Source organism: Pezoporus occidentalis, unplaced genomic scaffold, assembly GCF_034315485.1.
Source record: "Pezoporus occidentalis ecotype Australia unplaced genomic scaffold, CSIRO_AGI_Poc_V1 ctg35, whole genome shotgun sequence".
Lineage (NCBI taxonomy): Eukaryota > Metazoa > Chordata > Aves > Psittaciformes > Psittacidae > Pezoporus > Pezoporus occidentalis.
Genome location: NW_026915483.1, coordinates 3009155 through 3029851, shown reverse-complemented (window position 1 = coordinate 3029851; position 20697 = coordinate 3009155). Strand labels below are relative to the sequence as shown.

The following is a 20697-nucleotide window of genomic DNA, read 5'->3' as shown; positions in this document are numbered from 1 at the left end:
CCAACTGAAGTGCATTTTTAATTTACTGACTTGCATTAGCCCATTAGGGACAAAAGCTAAAACTAGGCCTATTTTATTAATATTTACCTATGTAATGCTAAACCAGCACATCTTCCAACTGAAGGATACTAATTTTTCCTGTTGGTTCAGGGAAGCATTTTAACTTTGAAATACTCTTTGCATGCATCAATGCTGCCATCTCCTGGTTGGATTCATACTGAGACTAGATTTTCCTGGTTGTTCTGACCAATGTCTTTCTTGACTCGCTGTGATGAGTGACCAGTGCCTTTAAGGCAACACAAATACTCTTCATATATAGCGATTTAAACTGTTTCAGTATATCTGTAACCTGTTCCTATGTGGCCACAGCTAACAGAAAACAAGACCTGCTGCAAACAGCACCAGGAACCTGCACAAAGCCTCTTGCATGGGCTCATCTAAGTTTATTGGAAACACCTTATCTTCAACCACTACCTTATGATAGCTGCCAATCCTACTTAAAGCTAGAGCAGCTGTTCAGAAGGAGGCAATACTCACGTAAGCCATCAGCACAAGGCTACCAAACATCTTCCTTTAGACAATAACACAAGACACAGTCTGGTTGGACTAGGAAGATCCCATTGCATTGCCACTGCAAATTCTGGAGTAAGAACTTATCTACAAGCCACCATGACACCACTTGTAGCTCACCAGCAGGTCCTTGCTCCCCTATCCAATATATGCTGTCCTTTAGGCAAAGACAAACGTAAGACAACATCTTCAGAAAGGAGCACAATACCTCCTGGTCTTCAAAGCTGTATTATTATCTAAATGTTAACATACCCCATTCAGATTCCACCCTTTGTGCTCCAGGCTAACCATTCCCTACATGACTGGTTTTGTAGGATTTAGTAGAGAATCAAAGATAACGTGCATCTGTTTTTAGGCACCTACACCACAGTTCAAGCACTAACCTTGCAGGCATGATCTACACATGAGCTGTATCCAGAAGCACTTGAAAAACAACAGAGGAGGTGTTCTAGTTGCTGTTAAGGGTTTATGTTGGGTACTTAACTTGGGTTGATGCACAGCAAGTTCTCAGCACTGGGTACACAGCTGGTACAACACTATTGACAGCTTTGGACCTCCAAAAGCAGCTTGAGAAAGCATTTCCTTATGCAGACTAGCAGCACCTTGCACAGTTAATGATTTGACCCATAGATCTTAAAAGCTCCCATAATCATATGGTCTAAACACTTACCTTTAGTAAGAGAGATATTACCCATGCTTTTAAGACACACCACTGAAGGGCAAATATTAAGAAGCCACTTTGTTAAGATGCTGGCACCTGATGCTCCTGGCTGATGAGCTGATCTGTTCTTTGCACTAGCCTGGGTTTGGGTGAGGATCAAGACCAAGGTTTTTTCCCCACTTAGTCATTAGCCATTCTGCTAAAAGCAAGAGAGTAGAGTCTGGGGACAAAGAATGGTTCCGAAATACATTAGTGGCTGGTGATTTAGGAACCTGCATTTGGTGACTCTGAGCAAATCTCTGGCTTGCACTGCTAAGCCTACTTTGGAAACTAGGTACAGAAATGTGTTAAGCTCCAGGAAACTTCTCTGTTACAGCTTTAAACCCTTCAGAATACCTTCTAAAGGACTTAAATTTTAAATTTCCCAAGCAGGAGGTTAGTTTTAATGACTTTATCTGTCTAAGCAGGCTGGGAAGCTTTAACTGATGTTCGCCATATAATTTAATACTTAATACAGAACTAAAGGAACATACCTGGGGAAAGTTACTCTTAAATGTCATTTGTGTAAGTTTTTTCTTAATCAAGTAAGAATCTAGTTTATGACACTATATGACTTTGTATCCAGGGAGCTAAACCTCGCAATACCTGTGCAAGATAAGCAGTAACCACTTGGGAGAAAAAGCTGCTGCAGAAAAATTACACCAAAGAGGCTATGACTTACCAAAGGATGCATCTTTAGGCTGCAGTCAATCTGGTAACAAACATCTAATTGCTCACCCCATTCCTGAAGGTCAGGATTTTCTGCTCCAAGATAATGTAGAAAGAGCAAGAAAAACAGAGTAACTCTAAAACCCCATTCAAAGAGAAGATGCAACCAAGATATTATTAGTCATACTCCTGCAGACAAAAGCTACCTTATAGCTCAGGTTTGGTTAGGTGGTTTTCTGTTTGGCTGCAGCTTTTTATATTAAAAAATGCTTCTTCCCAGAATAGGTTAATAAATGACTGTCTGAGCATCTCAATTTTCTCGTCAGATACTCCCTTCCAAGTAGGAAGTTACTGTTTTTAATCTAAACCATGAAAAATGTCCTTTTCCATTCCTCAGATAAGTGAATGATTAAAACAATAGGTGTGTCTAAAATTAAGAGATCTTAAACTGCACTGATTTCCTTTGGATCCTGAAAAAGAATGGGAAATTTCCCTTCAAGTCAGAGGCTCTCAACAAACTTAGAATTCAGTACTGCAGCTTTCCATGCCTCTCTAAGCTCTGTTTGGAGATCTCTTCAGTACTTCAGATCTTACTGAGATTCCCCTCTCAGAGAAGTGGGGGGAAAGAACTTCTTTAATGCAATTTTATGAGATTAGCAAAGTATTTCATCCTCCCAATAACTGTTTCTAAACTCTGGTCACAACTCTTGGATTGAGACTATTAGACAGTGTGGCGGGTGAGGAACATGGGATGGAGCTGTAGATGAATGGCTTCACCCTTTCCATTACCAGGAATACTAACAGAACAGTGGAGAAACATGAAATACATCTGTCATTTGGTTTCATATTTTTTTTAAACAGAGAAGCCTGAACTGCTTCAGTCCAGACCATTATCAGTTCAAACACCAGTAAACCTTCACCTAAATAACTGCTGCCCTTTTGACCAAAACAGAATAAAAGCATAAGTTTCTGCAGTCTGTAGTTTGCTGTGGGTCACAAATTAAATTGTGAACAAGTCCTTTCACTTGTGCTTGTCATCAGGTTGTACTACCTGGTAAAGCACAACCAAAGTGGAGAATTGAAGCATTAACACCTACTTTAAGGAGGAAATTGTCTCCAGAGAGGACAGAAACTGCCCAGTATATGCACTGTCCACTATCTGTTTCTGCTTTAAGTGCCAGCCCCAGAAAAAGAGTTCATGTTCCAAATAAAACCTCTGAATATGCTAATCTTATTTTCCCCTCCCACACTTACGCACATCACAGTTAAATTCAGTCCTGTGCAAAGCTGCTGGGGTCATGAACAGGTGACTCCACTCCTAATGTAAGACCCATGGAGAGAATAAGTTTTGATTAATGGGCTCTGGATGGGAAAGTCTGAACAATGCCAGGCTCCTTGTCCCATCTTTTCTTCTGATGGGCACAATAGGTCCTTCATTAATTTAGCTGCAGTTCTCCTGTATGCTGGCAGGAAACATTCTTCAAAGAATAATCTCAGCCAGCAAGATCCCTCAGATCTCAGCATTTCCTAGAACCTGAAAACATACTATTTCAGAGATGAGACCATTCACAGGGACTGAAATGTTGCAAGCACTCAGAAAACCAGAGCTCCTGCACAAACATTTTCAACCTCCTCTAAGTTTCCACCTTAGATGTATTTACCTGGCATCTGCAGAATTGTCTTGTAGAGTGCCAGCTCATCCTGTCATTGTCAAACTTAACTCCTTATTACTGCTTTCCAGGGCTCCCTTCTTCCTGCTCCAGAGCATCACCTGCACCACCATACACTTCTCCCTTCACATGACCATCTTGTCTGAACATATGCACCCCACAGAAGTGCTCAGCTGGCTCCTTGTCCATCACTTCAGCAGCCCTCTCAGCATGGGCTTCTGCCCCTCTCCAATTCCTTTCACGTGTGTGGCTCTTTAATCGCCCAGCTACGTGCTCTACAACTCCTGCTGTGGGTTTCCTGCCTACCTCTCCATTAGCCACATCAGATACGCCTTGGAAAACTCCAGTCCTCAAGCAGTGGGTATTTGTGCCGGGTTCTTCTTACAGAAAGGAGAAACTACTACCCCAATTACATCAGGTAACAGGCAAAGAACAGGGAAAGTTTCTGAAGGTGACAAAGCTGACACTAAACACTTCTTTATAGAAGTCCTTCTCACTGCAAGTGTTTTGCAAGTTTCTGCGCTTTGAATAACTAAATTGGTCTTTCAAAGTTTAATCCATGTAGAGTTTTACAATCTAAAACTTACCTAAAGAGACCTACCGTTGTGCACATCTCTTTTGTACACCAGCACAAAATAAGTGTCCCACAGATTCTGAAGTTCCTTGGTACAGTCACAAGCATTGGTTTAAACTCAAGTTGCAAAAATCAGACAGTTGAATAGCTTTGTAAGTCTTCCGTAAAAAGTCTTCCATAACCTGGTCGATGCTTGAATCATAAATTACTACTACATTTAAACACAGAAAGGCTTAAAGCCAAAGAGCAGACTCTTAATTCAATCTCCAGAATTTTCTGCCCAATCCAATCTCTCCCAGCAACTCTTTCACTGCTGAGAGTCTGTTAAACTTATTTTTAAAGGCTTAAGAAACTAATCATATCCACCAGCCAAACTGTTCTTTCAGCAAAAGTAGCATGGTGCAGCCCATCCAGCATAAAACTGCTTCCAAGGAGCCAAGTGGGGTCAGGCTGTGTTACAAGAGCACAAACATTAATGAGACTCCAGGCAAGAGAACACAGGCAATATTTTTTGCAAACACATTAAGTCTCCTGTTGAAAGATGACTGGTATTTTACTATTTGCTCAGTCTCTTGGGGTTACATTGGCCCAGAACACGGAAATTTCAACTACATTGTTTTTTATCAAGTATTTTCCTCTAATTGATCCCTTACTCTTTCCTACAGCCTTTTGACTTAAAGAATTACAGGCTTGTCCACATATGGAGCTATTCAGAAACTGTTATTCCCAACAAACCTTCTGCAGAACCTTACTTTCGAATAAATTTACCTTAAGCTATCTCAGACATTTCCAAAGCTGACTCTGGCAGAGTGTGTTGCAAGCCAGGAAACCCAGCAGGAAACACTTCTACATTATTTTTTTTTCCTCACTTACACTCTTTAACCCAAATTAGCTCCTCTACAGACATACATACATGCAGATATTTCTGTATCAGCTGAAGGATATCAGCTCTAGGGTCAAAAGAAGAGAGGTGGCAACCATCAAGCTTCTACTCTTTACTGCAGAATAGCATGTCCTCTAAGCCCTGAACTGAGCAGGTAACACAAAAGCAGCTGATGAAGAATATTCAATATATGCAGATAACATGGAGCATAAAGAGAAGCTCGGTGTGGCTGGCTGGTGAGGTGTTTGACAGTTCTTAATTTGCTGTTTCAGCCTTTAATTGTATGATGACTTTGTTGGCAGTATTTGTGGATTCATGGTTCCATTCATCTTTATTTACAACCAATTTTCAGCTGCAGCTCTGACTGGAGTTTCCACTCACTCTAACTATGCTCCTTCTTCACTAGCTCTTAATGACAGCAGTCACACCTTCACAACCATCTTCCAACCACTGCTCAACTATGCTTCTGCACAAGGATTTGGCAAACATCCTACAGCATCTGTACTGCAGACCTCACCTCACCTACCTTCATTTATGAATAGTTCAAATCACCATGATGTATTCAAAAGACCACCTACACTGCTGCAACTCCCCACCACTGCTCATCTTGCTAGGGTCAGCATGTTCCTCTTCCCGGTGCCTATAGGTACCGAGGCACACACAGCACAGAAGACACAGTCACAGAAAAATGACAGACACTGATCAAGGTAAACAGCAAGAAAAGAGATGAAGTACTATAAAAGAGCTTACAAACTTTGACTGCGTCAGACTTTGGACACTACTTCGAATACTATCGTCAGCCCACTGGTTGAAAGCAGGTAAGATGCAAAGTAGAAAACACAGCTTTTGGTTTTAAACAGTTTTGTCTATTTATTAGTTCAGTTCTTAGAAAAAGGATAGTGAAAAATTCAAAGCCATTATTGCAAAGTCTAGACACTGCAAGTACTAAATCATTTCTTTGTTGCAGCACACGATCTTCTTGGGCTTACAATGCTGTAAAGCCCTGACCAATTATCCTGCTGGAGATTCCCTCAGGATATTACTCTGAATTTGCCCAACTCATGCTACTGCCTTGTCCTCAGAATGGGCATTAATAGCAACTTCCTTCTCTGATCTAGCCAGTTACTCACAGAATTCATACCAATACAACTCTGGAGAGTTTTTTTGTTCTATTAAAGCAAAACTAGTTAACAGCTTCAAAAAGATATTGCCAAGGCAGAGGGAAGGGGATCATTCTTAAACAGAGAGCGATAGAAAATGCAACGTTGCCCATCGTATCTAATAGACTACATGCACTTTATTTGAATTAAAAGCACACTCAAAATGTCATTCTACAGAACCATGATTTGTAAACTTGCTTGCATTTAGGCTTGCTTCTAAAAATCAAGTTAGGACTAGTAGAGAAATCTAGCTGAATTCACCAGAAAGATAATTCCTGCATTAAGAAGCTTTCTTACTCGACACATCGCAACAGCAGATAAAAAAATTCCCAAGTTATTAATACTGACGGTCAGATGCTAATCACAGATGAACCACACACTTTGCTCGTATCACTAAAGTATCTTAAGTGGCAACACACAGGAATACACAAGTGAGCTTGGAATTTCACCTTGAAATACCTGTCCTCACCTTGCCCTGCGGAGCTGCATCATCCCCTCTCCCCATTTAAGTGACAAACGGTTGGGAGTTTCAAGTTAAACTGTTTCACCATCCATCCTTCCTCAAATTGTGAAGAACAGCGTGAGGCTATGCCAAACTCCTTCTTGCTGAGGAAAACCAAACCCATCATCTTCTAAGGGAGCAGTCCCTAGCTAACCCTTGAGAGCTCTCTCAGAACACAGACAAGGGTTCCATCCTTTCTCATAATCTTCGTGCTCCAGCAAAGCCCAAGTTTTGGCATTCTTGCAGTCAGACCAGAAACACCTTTCTAGACTCATGAGCTTGTCCAGCATTTCTACAACTCAAGAGACCACACTGCTGAGACACTGAAACAGAACGAACACAAGCCAGGTGAGGAACTTAAAGTGTCATGGCTACATGATCTTAAAAACGTAACAGGACAAATGCAGGCATCGTGGCACTAATATGACCAGGCAGCTTTCAGGATTTGAGTTACTCTCTCTGGTACTACGGCATGCTCTGTAGACACAACGCTTTACTACAAGCAACCTGGGATCTGGCAGCCTTGGGGATGCTCTGCACAGCGTCAACACATCCCTACTGCTGTATTCCTAATGTACTCTGGAGTTTTACCCAAGGACAAAAGCAGCTCAACAACTTCACATAATCAACTTCAAGAACCTGATCATCACCACTAGCTGCCAAAGGGACAGGACATCTACCTCACATCCTGGTTTTCAATTCTCCCCAACCTTCCCTCACAAGTTGAGCTGGAGGTCAAAGTAAAACAAGACAAAAATCACCAAATATAGCCAATCAAAAAGAAACTTTTTTCATCAGAAAGTTAAGAGCGATCCTGATATTTACAAGCAACAGCTCGAAACTTTCACTAAATATCTTGCAAAGCTCAGATCGTAACCATAACAATACCTAAACATTAACTGGAAAATGCTGTTGTCAGCCTTCTCTAGGACATGATCCAAACGACTTTATTCTCACCTCCATGGAAAAGCCAGTGGGATATAAAATTAACTGTGCTGAATCCAACCACTTTGGCACTTATGAAGGAAACCTCATCGGTCAAACTGGGACAATCCTAAACTTCTCCCATGAAACCATGTCTGCGGGAGGCTGGTGGAAAGGCCCTGAGGGAGACTTCTCTTTATCAAGGTTTCTTTTAATTAATAGTATACACTGTCATATTAAGCTGATATAAATTCCATATAAATCAATCTGGAGCTGTACAGTTAACTCTGGATCTGCAAGACGCACCCAGTTCCTATTAAAATGCACACCAGGAGGTTAAATACACTGCTCCTTCTCAGAGTTACTTACACTGCCTTAGAATATTAAAAGTAAAGTTTTAGAACATCTGGTTTTCCTTTCCACTCCCTATGATATCATGTTTTCCATGCACACTTGGCAGCTCACAGTAAAGATACAGGCAGACTAAACATGCAGGGTAATGTAGAGTCAAGATGAAAATCCAAAGCCCTGGATGCAGCAAGTGTGTTTCCTATCTCCAGATTTCAGTTACACAAGTGGTAAATAAGGGTTTTCCCCACCCTTAATAACTCATGTATACTTCAACCTTCTTCCTTGATGAGATACCATATAACTGCCCTCCACAGTTTCTGTGCCTTTGTAAATAAGCTTTCACGCATTATGGGATATTCAGAGTCCCTATACAGCAAGATTCAGTTATAGGGGAAAAAAAAAAAAAATCATGTTTAACAGGGTCAGACTTTGCATGTACTTCTCCTTATCTCATTCTGGGAGATGAGATTCACCTTCTATGTTCCCCTTGCCTAGAAGGGGGGGAAAAAAGCCCACTGCAGGCACTGCTTTTTATGGCTTGGTTTTGTGCCTCCTAGCCTAGAACTCAGAAATTGCATCAAATGCATGTTTTCCATGATTTTACACAGGCTGTAAACAACACAGAAAAGTGGCTGTAACAAAAACTAAGAGCTGCCATTTTACTGATTCCTCCCATGTATTTTAATACATCTTGATGCAACCTTTGTATTGTTTCCTTTTCACCTATTATTTTTACTGAGCCACATTCAAAACACAGATTAGTCAGCATGAACATACCTCTAAGGTTAGTAATACCCACATTTTATTGATGCACAAAAACCTAACTCATTTATGCTCACCAGTGAAGGAACAGCAAACCTGGAAATCAAACATCAGTTTCTCGCCCCAAATCTTAATTTCTCCTTTTTTGTAAAAGGACGGTTTGGAAATGCAAAGGGATGCCTTGAGAATCCTAACATGACACAGTCTTTGGCTTATTATTTAACAGCAGTTTATATCATTGTAATTAGTAAAGTGTACAAAAGAGGAAGAGTACATCTTAAAAGAAACTACTGACAAAATAGTCCCAGAGGTTATGCCCTGATTAAAACTTAATAACTAATCAATAAAACCATAGTTATAACTTTCACCCTGATCCAATTTGGAACGGTTTATTTATATGAGTCATCTAAGATTTCATATAAAACAAATGTGAGAAGATCTTGCTTTATGCTATTTTTATTACAGGTTTATTGTAGCAAATCTCTAAATCCCCATCTCAATTATTTTACAGCTTAGTTCTCCCATCACACCAAGAGGAGCAGAAAACCTAGCAAAAAGCAAAATCTTATTAACTGAATAATAGCTGTTACGGCATTGCAGTTTCCATACCATAAAGTCATTTCAATGGCTATCACTATGAATTTCCCTGGCCATACAGTAGCAAGAGCCAAGCATCTAAGACAGCTCTGACCAACTCCTTTAACTCTGCTGCATCTCCATTTATCAGCTTGAAAATGAAAGGAGTAAGTGCCTGAGCTGTGATGCTCACAGGACCACAGACCACCTTGGAAGAAAACAGGCAACAGGTTCTGTAATCATGTGAGGAGTCATCTGCAGCCAACTGCTGATAAGTCACATCCAGTTATAATTTTCCCACCAAAACCTCACAGGCAGAGGCAGTATATTATAAATAACCCACTTGTGAAAGAAGAGACTTGTTTTTCAGTGGATTTTATCACAGAGCACTGGTACCTCGTTATGAGCCCATCTGTTATTTCACTTGATTCTGAAACAGCACTTGAGAAGCTTAGAACCCCTCTTGGATCTGCTGGTCCATGAGATATCAGGCTAACAAATTTATCAGGGCTATGCATTGCCATAGTGATGAAGAACTTCACACTTATTTCTAACAGCTTTTAGAGAATTTCTACGGAAGCAAGTTCTGTGCATTGCTTGAAGTTAGAAATCATGGCCTGACAGCACAGGCTCTAACCAAGATAGAAAAAAAAACCCTATCTGAGGCAGCAACACAAAACATATTCCACACAGCCTTAAATCACCTTCTATCTACTCCCACCTATAACCACTACCAGAGTGGTTACAGGGTGCTATATTCACCTATCTTCATGTGCTTGGTGTGTTAAATTAAGTTCCGTGGCTAAGTCCCATTCAATTTAATCAGAATCATTTCATTTCCACAGAAGAATAAAAATTACTTGGGAATCAAAGCTGAACCCACAGAGAGCAAGGAGAGCTGAACTGCTTCCTGTGGGAAGTGGCTAGGCCATGCTGCTATAACAAGTCACCTTGTGCTAAGTTAAAATGGCACAGATCCCTCTGAGGGATTTTGGTGAACCTGGAATATATTTTATTCAGATAATCCAAAGCAACCATGCTCTTTCTGTTTGCAAATAACCTCAGGAACAGTTATTAAAAACACCATATACAAGCTTCTAAGATAAAGCACCTTCACTATTCACCTACAGATATGTTTGGGTCTGGATCACACAGGAACCATCATCATTTGATGACATTGAGAAGTGCTCTCTTTCAACACTTGCTACAATCCAAATAGACTTTGCTAGAACACCAAATTCTAGAACACAAAATGGAGTGTCACATACTGGCTCTTGTTAGAAGTGCTACTAACTCATTTATTCACTTTGAAACAATCCTTACAAGTGCCAACACTTCATTAAAAAACATAAGTAATTTTTACGAGGACTTTCACGAGTATAAAGATGGTCAACACTCAAAAAGTAAGATATGACACGAAACCTGAGGTTTCATAACTGAATGATTTCATCTCCTCCCACAGACACAATATAGGACCTTCTTCCCACAGACACAATATATGACCTTTCTTACCACTTCTGCGAGGGAGGCAGCCACCATGTGTGTTGCTGGAGCCAAGCAGGATGCAGAGCCATGGTGCAGCATGGATTTCACATTCTCATAGGTGACAAAAAACGCAGCAGCTGAAATTCAAGAACACATGCAGTCATTCAACTGCTCTTCCAGCACCAAACTAGCACAAAAAAAAAAACAACACAAAAAACATTTAGAGCTGGATTTTGTCACTCATTATTCTGCACATGTAGTTCAAAGCAGGATTTCTTCCCCCAAAATGGTACCAATGAAGTCTATAGGATAATTCCTGCAGAAGTTTAAGCTTCTGGTTATCACTGGAAAATCTCCTATTAATATCAAAGATGCCAGGACTTTAAGGCCATTCTTAGTACAGAGATAAGGAAAGATGTGTTATGAATTAGTCATGAATGTCCAGTAGGTTGGGGGGGGGCAGGGGAAGGTACCATTCCTAGGTAGGAAGGGTAGAGAGGAGATTGTTAGATTGAATTAGATGGTCTTTATGTATGTGAAGGGGAACAATCAGTAAATTGAAAAGGGGGAAAAAAATAACTAACCCAAAAATCATCATGGCACATGACATAAGTCTCTACCCTGCAATGTGTAAAACTGTTTCAGTAGCAGTTATTAATAACTTCTTCCTAGCTATTGTCAGTTTCATATTTCGCACCCTAGCTCCAAAAAACCCATTCTTCCAAGTTTCTGAAGGACTTGTAAAAGTCCTGTTCAGTGAACAAGAAACATACAAAAATAAATAGAGCACAGCAATACCAGCCATGTTTATTCACTGCAAAAGTCAGCTACAAAGGCATTTGCACCTTAAGGGTTACTCCTGCTCCAAAAGATAAGTTCTCACTCATACTTGGAAAGATAAAACCACAGTTCAGATTCTGAAGATGTAAATCATGAGAAAACTGACATGTCTTGCAGGGGAACAGATTTTAATTGTGAAGAAGGGCTCTGTGAATTGCTTTCGGTTAATCAAAAGATGCTTATCACCTCAGAAGGAGATAACAGAGCAGACAAGATAAAGAACTGAATTTTTTTGTATCACCTTATGAAGGACATCAAACATCTGAAGGTATCAGTGGATTTGTTAGCAAAGTTTTCCTAACATTCACTACTGACAGCATAGCCTGTTGTTCATTTATCCCTCCCTACAAAGACTTAGATGCTTTTTTCTCTGCAGGGACTACAAGCATTTACTTTTTTAAAAGCTTCATTTTCAAAAGTTTTCCTGATGTCTTATCATTTTAAGTGGTGTAGTTGTTTCCAGGAGAAAAAGACAAGCAGAGCATCCCCAGGGCAATGAGCTCAAAGACCTCCAGTACTCAAACACTTTGAATTTCGAATCATTCCAAATGGTCTGACAGAGCGGGTCATGACAAAAGGGCTATCAAGACTCAAGCCCTCTTTGACACCCAAAAATGCTTCAGGGTACCCCTGTAAGTAAGGATAGTAAGGAATGATTCCAAGGAGTAAGGGTTGCTTTTCTGACTAAACATGCAGCAACCTTCATTCCAGGCTTGCTGAAAGAGCTTGTTCAACTGTGCAATTCTAGCAACTGCTCTTCACAGGTGGACGTGGACTCACAGAATCTAAAAATCACCTGCAGGAGAGGAAGCAATGAGCACAAATGTCCTAAACTATAACAGTTCCTACTTAAGGACAACAAAGAATAAGCCAAAGAAAATTTACCATTTGGAAATGATCCTATAGCAGTAGAAGGAACACCAGCATAGATGCCACGAAAACCACCAGCCTTCCTAAAGCCTTGAGGACTCTGCAGTCTTGTTTTTACAGTATCCAAAGGAAAAAGGATCAAGTCAACACAGACACCAGCAACTCCACCAGCCTTCAAGACAAAACCATAGAGTAAAGTGCATTAATATTCATAGGTGTGAAGCTGTGGTGCTTATGTGATAACTGAGGCAAGCCTAAAGCAAAGCACAACTGACTGGATCCCTTCTGAGGTCAATTTATAAACTGACAGACTTACACAGATCTCAATAGCTTTATAGCTATAACAAGGAGGCTTCAACAAGAGAGAAAGTAATAGATATTACAGCTTTAAAAACCATTTTTAAGGTATTTTCAAAACAATTTCAGTGTTTCAGATAGTACAAAGTAACACTTAACACCTTAAACATAGAAACAAGACAGTGAATGCCACTTACCAATATAGGACAGCACAGAATGATCAAAACCTCTATGAAGTTGCGTGATAAGATCAGGGAAATACAGAAGCAATTCTGCTTCACCCTAAGCATCTCTAGAAAGCACTTTCCCATTTTTTCTAGCAAACTTCTTCATTTAAACTATCAGGCCTCATTTCATTTGTTGAGCAAAGCCTGAAGTAAAACTGCTTTATTTTTCTTTTGCTGTCAAAAGTCCATAGAGGAAAAAAGTCGTATTAAAAAAAAGATGTTTTCAAAGGTCTAAGAAAAAATGGAAAGTTTTCACCCACAGCAACTCTTATAACCAAACCCTAAAAAATCAGTTTCAGCTAAAGCCATCCTTTTCCATTGTCTCTGTTTCTAGTTGACTTTCTTTAGTTTCCCCAGGACATAGCTATAGAAAAAACCTATTTGTCAAAAACAGGAGGAGGAGACTAAAAGAAGTATGAAAACTCATTTCAAAAGAAAAAAGTATGAACAGTTACCATTAACCTATTATGATTAATGATTATAATTCAGAACAGAAAACAGAGTCTGAAGTCTACCCCATATAGAGCAGCACACAAGAAACAGCTGTGCAGGTTTTTAACTGCCTGAAAACAAATCACATGTGTTTGATTGGGTTCTCTTCAGGACCAACAGAAGATTCACAGAGATGCTCACTATTCACTACTAAACTTTGAATCAATAAGTTAATTACTCTTTTAATCTAGTTGGCTACTTTACATGCATTGATTTTTTTTTCGCATTTTTGTCATCAAAATCCTTATCTGCTCAAAATAACATTGATCAGATTTAATCTAGCCATCTGTTAAAACACGAATCAAAAATTACTAATCACTTCTTTCATTTTCAAAGTTCTGTATCTCAAATGTTATTTAAATTCATGAAACAGGTAATAGAGCCCCTACCAGAGGCCAGCAATACCTGGGGGCTTACACCATCTGGAGAAAACAGTAAAGATTTTTAGATAGCAAGACAGCTGAATGCACCTTTTCCCCCACCTTTCTGTAACAGCAGCATTATTAAACATAGAACAGCTGAAAAACCTTTACCAGGAGTTGAACATACCCTTAAACTTAACTCCATCAAAGCAATTAAGCAAGACCAGGACCTAATTCAAATGCATTGAGCCTTGCAGCTGGCAGGGATCTGAACCCTCCCAACAGGCACAGGTCAGCAGCTCTCCTCACACTAGCTAAGGGCACCCCACCCATGATTTTCCACACAGAACCCACAGCAGTCACTGGGTAATTCCAAGGAGGTCCTTACCTATGGGGACCCCTTACATGTGATGCTACCGGGTGAAAACATCGAGAAGTAACTTTTAGGGGGAGAAATGATTCACAAAGGACCGTGCACGCAGACAGCCGAGACGAACCAAGGCACCGGCACCTGAGGCCGCCGCGTCTCCTTGGCAACGGGCAGGCCCGGACCCCGCTCACTCACCGCCAAGGCCGCCCAGGACTCCCGCGGCTCCATGCAGGGGTGGCGGTACGGGGCGGGCACACAGCGCAGCACGAACCGGCTACCCCCCCGCCGCGGAACGGGGCTAGATCCCCTGCTCCGGACGCGCCCCGGACGCGCACACGGGCGCAGCCATGTTGCTGCCCCTGACCCGCGGTCAGGCGGGACCGTGTCGTCACGGCGCTTGCGCGCGGCGGAAAGCGGCACCGCTAACGTGAGTGGGGGCGGTTCCTTCAGCCTCGCTGTAGAGCGGTGTGGAAACCGCGCGTTAATTAGCAGTCGGCGTTAATCAGTTAATACGTTGTTGCTGAGCGTTGATTAGTGGGTAAATCGCTGAACAGTAGCAGCTGTGCCGCTCCGGGAGAGGCGGGAAGAGAGCTGCCCCCGAGGGGCTCTTGGAGGCAGTTGCTCCCATGGCTTTTTCTGTTCTCGCGGCCTCTCAGAGCAAACCTACGTCCACTGAGGAAAAAAAGGCATTTCTGAGGGAAAAACATTCGTGAAGTCGCTTGGGGGGGTGTTTCCTCAACCCACGTCTGCAGCATGGTCCTGGTGCTGTCCTGTGCAGGCTCCCTGTTCGTGCAAACAGATCAGAGGGACATAGAATCATCGAATCAGCTAGGTTGGAGAAGCCACTTAAGGGCATCAAGTCATGAGTAAAGCTTCCTGGCCAGGGACATCTTTTCCTGCCTGCTCTCAGGAGGTGTGTTGGCTCTCGCTGGAAGGCACAAAGTCCTCACGTAACCCTCACCAGCAGGAAAGCACACTCGAGCTTACAGGAAGTGCGATTCCAGGGGAGGGAGAAGGGATAAATGTTGGAGAGCACTGCAGTGCATGTGGAACCAGAACATCACCAGGCTTCAAGTCAAAGTTTCCTTGGCTGCAAGTACATCACTTGGGGTGAGGTTTGGGTGTTGCAGCTGAGGATGTGACAATGGCTCAGCATCAGTGACTGCCTTCAGGTGCTCAGCTCCCCTTCATCAGACTGCCAGTGGTGGTTGCAGGTGGGAAGCACCCACCTGCCCATTCCCACACCTCTGCCCACAGCAGCATAGTGACTGAGATCAAAGTGGAGATCCCAACTCCAGCAAATTTATTACAGATCTTATGCAACACCAATTGTTGCAGATTGTGTTCTGAACTGCCTCAGTCCCCAGGTATAAGCAATGTCAGAGTAGCCTTCATTTCATTTAGTTTTCATTTAAGTGAAAAGCTCAGAGCTCTGCAGGCAAAAATAGAAAGAAGCTGGATGTATTATATTTCTCAGCCTCCTTTGATTTTAAGGCAGCTCCGTGGTTTCCTGGTCCTAACTTAATGATTTTTACAATAATCTGTTGGGTTATCAGTCCTGAGTTTTAATTTTTGTTGTGCTCATCAAGGATCACTTCTTGTTTCAGATCAGGACATGATCACATAAGTGGAGTCTTTTGACAGCTGGTGATAATAATGTCCCCACCAGAGCTGGCTGACCACCTTTCCTCCAAAGCCTGTGATGTTCATGAAGCCAAAAGCAAGCCAGTTTGCTGTCCTAGGAACTGATCCTGAAAACTTTGATTCTGATTCCTGGAAGAAGCAGGAGCCATGGCTACATATTTCAGCTGTAATATAGCAAAGACTGGACTGTGAGCAGTTATACCCAGCAGAGTACCTGGGTTTCCAAAAGAACCCTGCTGTCTAGACAGAAACAAAAGTGATTTGAAATCCACCATTTCCAGCTGATGTTCTGGTAATTGGCTAAACAAACACAAAAGGAGGAAGTTCCTCATTTTCCAAGTCCATGTCCATCACTGAATTAGGTGCATCATTAAATCAGGTGCTTTGGAACAATCCTGAGGGAAAAATCTGACATCTGCAGTAAATGAGGCATGCCTTTAGAGTTACTGCTATCCCCATACAACCTACTGATGGCAGCATTTATAACGAGACCTCATTTCCCACGTGTGCCCAAGAGGTCTCTGGATGTAAAGGTTCTTGGGGTCATAGCAAGCATTTTTCGTATTGTGCAGTGCAAAGCTTTCAAATACACTCTGCGACTCTTATTTATCACCTTCTGCCAGAAGAACTGCTCCTGCATCATAGAGGTCACAACCTCCTATTGTTCCAAGCCACTGTCCCGTCTTAAATGAACAAGTTCTGCTTAATGCCGCAAGCCAAACATTAATCTTCATGCTACGTCCTTCAGTGAAGTCCCCCTGAGCTTGCAGAGTAAGTTGAGTGAAAAAAAGAGATTTGTTTTCTTGTGTCCTTTCTTTCTTGCCAGAAAACACTGCAGGTGCTCCCCAGCATCTCCACTGCAAGTGAAAAAGGTGGGCTTAGCAGAAAAACATAGCACAGGCAGATGAAGCATCTGACTGCACCCGAACAATGGGTGTCTGTGGTCCCATCCCTTAATTCAACCCTGTTTCCAGCTTGTTTGTGGTCTTGTACCTTCTCCCAAGCCTGGTTTCTGCTGTGGCTGAAGGGCGAGCTGGGGAAGCTGAGGAACAAGCCACACTCTGCTTTTCCCAAGCACTACTGGTGCAATACCCTATACCAGAGGAGAATAGATAGTTGTGTCCATACTGACTCTGCCAGCTCCAGAGCAGGTTGTTAGCCACTGGGTTTTTATTCAGCTGTTTCTATCTCCTTAATTGTTCCCTTCTCTCTTTCTCTGTAAAGAGTAGCAAGAGTACTTTTAAAAATGACCATTATGCCTACAGCACCTCACTTGCTTCCCTCAGCATTTGCAGTGCCTTGGCAAAAGATGAGAAGTTTTTGAATTACAGTATGATAAAGAACATATTGCATCTTTGGATGCACTGAGTGGGATATGAGCTGCCAACAACACAGCAATCCTCTAGTTTATACTCTGCAACAAAAGAGAGATCATAGGGAATGAGTATCAGCCACTGTAGGTCCTCTTTGTCAGGGCTACTTAAGCAGTATTTTGAATCGATTTCATATTATTAAACCTTCCACTGGTACAATGCACATGTACAAAAATGCCTCTAGCTGTATATCTGTGTATCTGTAGACATGTCTAAATGTTTGTGTGTATTTCCTCTCCCAGTCTCTAGCTGCTAAAGGATGTCTGACACCAGCAGCAGAAGATGTATTGATCTGGTCATAACAAATTAAGGCTGCTGAAGAGCAGATGTTAAAAACAGACTTCTTGGCATGTATCAGCCCCTGGTGGTATCAGTTGCACACATGTTCCAGTTTATTTATTAAAGCCATTGCTCTCTTCATTCTGTTTATCATCTTTCTCCTGGGCAATTCAGGCACATCCAAACCAACCCTTTCCAGTCAGTCAGCTCTCCTTGGATGTGAATTTTGCTTCAGCTCGGACAACACCCTACAGCTCTTCCTGAGAAACAACCAGCCCATCCCACTGTTCTTAAAAGCAGATTGAAATTTATCAGCTGCAAAAAATTACCCTGGCATCAATACAGTGAAAATAAATACTCGGGAATCTCTGTAATTTGTGCCTAAGCAGGTACATAGTGGGGTCAGGGAGGCCATCCGGAGGGGGAATTTCAGTTCTGTGGGCACATGGCACCCGAGAGTCTGTGATGCACCATAGGAGCCTATTGTGGCAGGAGGGGCCTGTTAATTGAAAGAATAGGAACAAAACACAGCCCTTTGTCCATCCAAATCTTGTTTATCCCATTTTATTGCAAACAGATGCAGAGCTGTGAAATTAATGCAGAGCAAAGGGACTTCCTTGAGATCACACCAGTGCATCAGAGAGCAGTGTGGTTTCCATGCATTAGATAGGTGTGACAATGGTCCTTCTGCAGGTCATCACCAGCCTCCTTGAACATTTGATACTCGCATACTCCTGCCATATTCTTGGGGAAGCACAGGCTTATGTTCTGCAGTTTATTTCTGCCAGGAATAAGGCACAATGCTCTTGGCCACAGCTTCATTATGGTAAAATTCAAGGCCCTTACTCAAGGAAGCAGAGTCCTGTGCCCAGGACTGGTACTCAGCTTCAGCAGCCCCCCCATTGCCTGGTGCCCCACCTCTGCATACTCAGCAGCTCTGCTGCAGCCCTCTGCCCACTTCCCTGGCTGCTGCATGTGCTTCTAGAGCTGCCTACTTCAGAAGGATGAAAAAGAATTAAATATTACCCTGATATCAAGCCAGCAGTGGACAGCTGGATCTGGACAGGCAACAGTTTTTCCAGCCTCTCCTCATTTTGTCTGTCTCCCTTTTTTCCTGCTTTAACCCTCCTGCAAACTACAGGGAAGGGTTGTTTAATATGCATTTTAGATCATTTTTTGCTCCTCAGACACCAGAAGCTCCCCCTCACATTTACAGTAGTGTTCTCTGTTCTTAGGAAATCTGGCAGGTTTTAGAAACTTTGCTGAAATACTAATTGCAGTAAATTTTTATGGAAACAGATGGGGGAACCAGACAGCCAGAAATTTAATAACTCCTCTGAGTACTTAGCAGCAGAAACACCAGTCCCCAAATTCATTAAGAAAAAGAAGTGATTAATGATGATATGGATTTTGAATAATGATAGAAAGCCTTAAACTGTACAACTTTCTGATGCTCCTCATTTATTGTGCCTTATTGGCTGCCTGGACTACTGAAGATGAAAGGGCTGGGGAGGACAGAGAACATATATTTTAACTTCTGGGTAAAATAAGTGAAATAATGATCCAGTGGCAACATAGTGATCTTTTCCATGTGAGCACGTGTTCCAGAGACTCCCTGCACTTAGTCCTACAGCACAGCTGAGTTAATCTAATCTTCCCATTTAGCACATAAGAGAAATGGAGGAAAATCTTAATTATGCCTGCATTTGTGGTTACAGTCCAATCCCCTGACACTGGAATCACTCACATCTGTTCTCAGCTCATTTTATGGGCTGCTGCAATGACTTAGTTGACTCAGGAAGCAGAATTAAGAAAAACTTTGCAACAGGATGGTCCTAAACTCCTAAACAGTTGTGCCTTTCCAAATGGTCCCAGTGGAACGTCCCTGACGTTTCCAGAGTGCCTGGAAGCAGGACACTGGGTTCCTTCAGCCACTGAATTGCTTGAGTCATTCTGGTGATTTAGTGCCTTCCTTTTTATAGGAGAGGATTAACAGATCTGGTCTCTTCCAAAGGCTGCAGCCAGTGTTAATGAAACATGGGGTGGGCTGTCCTCTCCTAGGAGAAGGAATGGACATCAGTGCTGAATCCTCTGACCCTCCCCTTCTAACCAGTACAGACCATTAGTACACCAAGGTCATCCTGGTGGAGGCCTAGCATGACCCCTTGGACTGTTTTGCTGGACCTTTCTAAGGAAAAGACTCAATTAAAATTGGATTTCCTTGAATTTCATGGTTTTGGACAGCTTTTGGACCCCTTCTTGTTCCATCGGGATGGATGGATCCTTTATCCCAATGCTGTGGTCCAGCAGTGCCATGCAGTAGCCTTGGCTCCTGGGAGAGGTGTGTGGCTCCAGCTCAAGAATGACCCAAGATCTGCTGCTCAACTCCAGCAGCCTCTTGGCAGAAATAAATTGCAATTGGTTTTGTACAGACAAGGAGCAATATTTTAGAGAAATCAGTTCGTTGCCAACTGTTTGCTCAGCTCAGAGTTTTTATCAGCTAAATTCCCTCTCTAGCTCCCAGGGAGCAATGGCTGATAGGAAGTGCTTGCATTGACATATAGAGCAGCCACTGTGGCCAAAACGATCCACCTATTGGGAGGTGCTACTGAAGAAAGGAGCTCAAGGGCTCTTTGAACTGCTGAACTTTAGCATGTAAACTACAGCTATTCTCTAAGTGTAAACTGTGCAAATAATAGCTTGCTTTAAAAAAGCATGCTATGTGTTTGGCACTCTGTACTTCATATAATTCATTTTTAGTATCATTTAATTCAAAGAAAAGTCTTTTTCAGTCTGTTTTGGCTACTCGGAGATGGACAGAGAAACCAAAGTACATTTATGACAGAGTAGGGAGAGGGAGCAAAGAGCCAAAGGGAGTACAGACTTGCGTAAGGACTTTCCGCTGGGATACTTTGCCTGCCCCAAAGCTCCTGCACACCCCTTTTTGGAACCGCTTCAGAATGCTGCCTGTGTCCTGTAAGATCACATCAAGTCGAGCTTCATTTTCCCCTTCTGCAGGGCCAGGGACAGCAATAGAATGGATGGAGGCAACTGCTCCACAAAGAGTCCCATCCCTAAATCCATACCAGAGACAGGATGTGTGTGCTGCCCTATCCC

At 42.2% G+C, this 20697-nt stretch overlaps 1 protein-coding gene and 1 long non-coding RNA gene across 6 annotated transcripts in view; one reads left to right on the top strand and one right to left on the bottom strand.

The window, feature by feature from the left end:
• SLC25A26 (solute carrier family 25 member 26) overlaps positions 1-14707 on the bottom strand; it is an 83424-nt gene extending 68717 nt beyond the window's left edge. For 2 of the 5 annotated variants that reach the window (XM_062630286.1, XM_062630287.1), the window contains exons 1-3: positions 14480-14707; positions 12552-12708; positions 10854-10963 (exon numbers count right to left, since the gene is read on the bottom strand). In XM_062630286.1, the coding sequence (XP_062486270.1) occupies positions 10854-10963; positions 12552-12708; positions 14480-14512 (300 nt within the window). In that variant the 5' untranslated portion in view covers positions 14513-14707. The remainder of the gene's footprint in view (positions 1-10853; positions 10964-12551; positions 12709-14479) is intronic. The other 3 variants (XM_062630284.1, XM_062630285.1, XM_062630283.1) reach the window with 2 other exon arrangements.
• Positions 14708-16573: 1866 nt separating this feature from the next.
• On the top strand, positions 16574-17721 carry LOC134169577 (uncharacterized). Its single transcript, XR_009966929.1, has 2 exons — positions 16574-16699; positions 17544-17721. It is a non-coding gene; the product is annotated as an uncharacterized LOC134169577 (long non-coding RNA).
• Positions 17722-20697: the final 2976 nt, after the last annotated feature.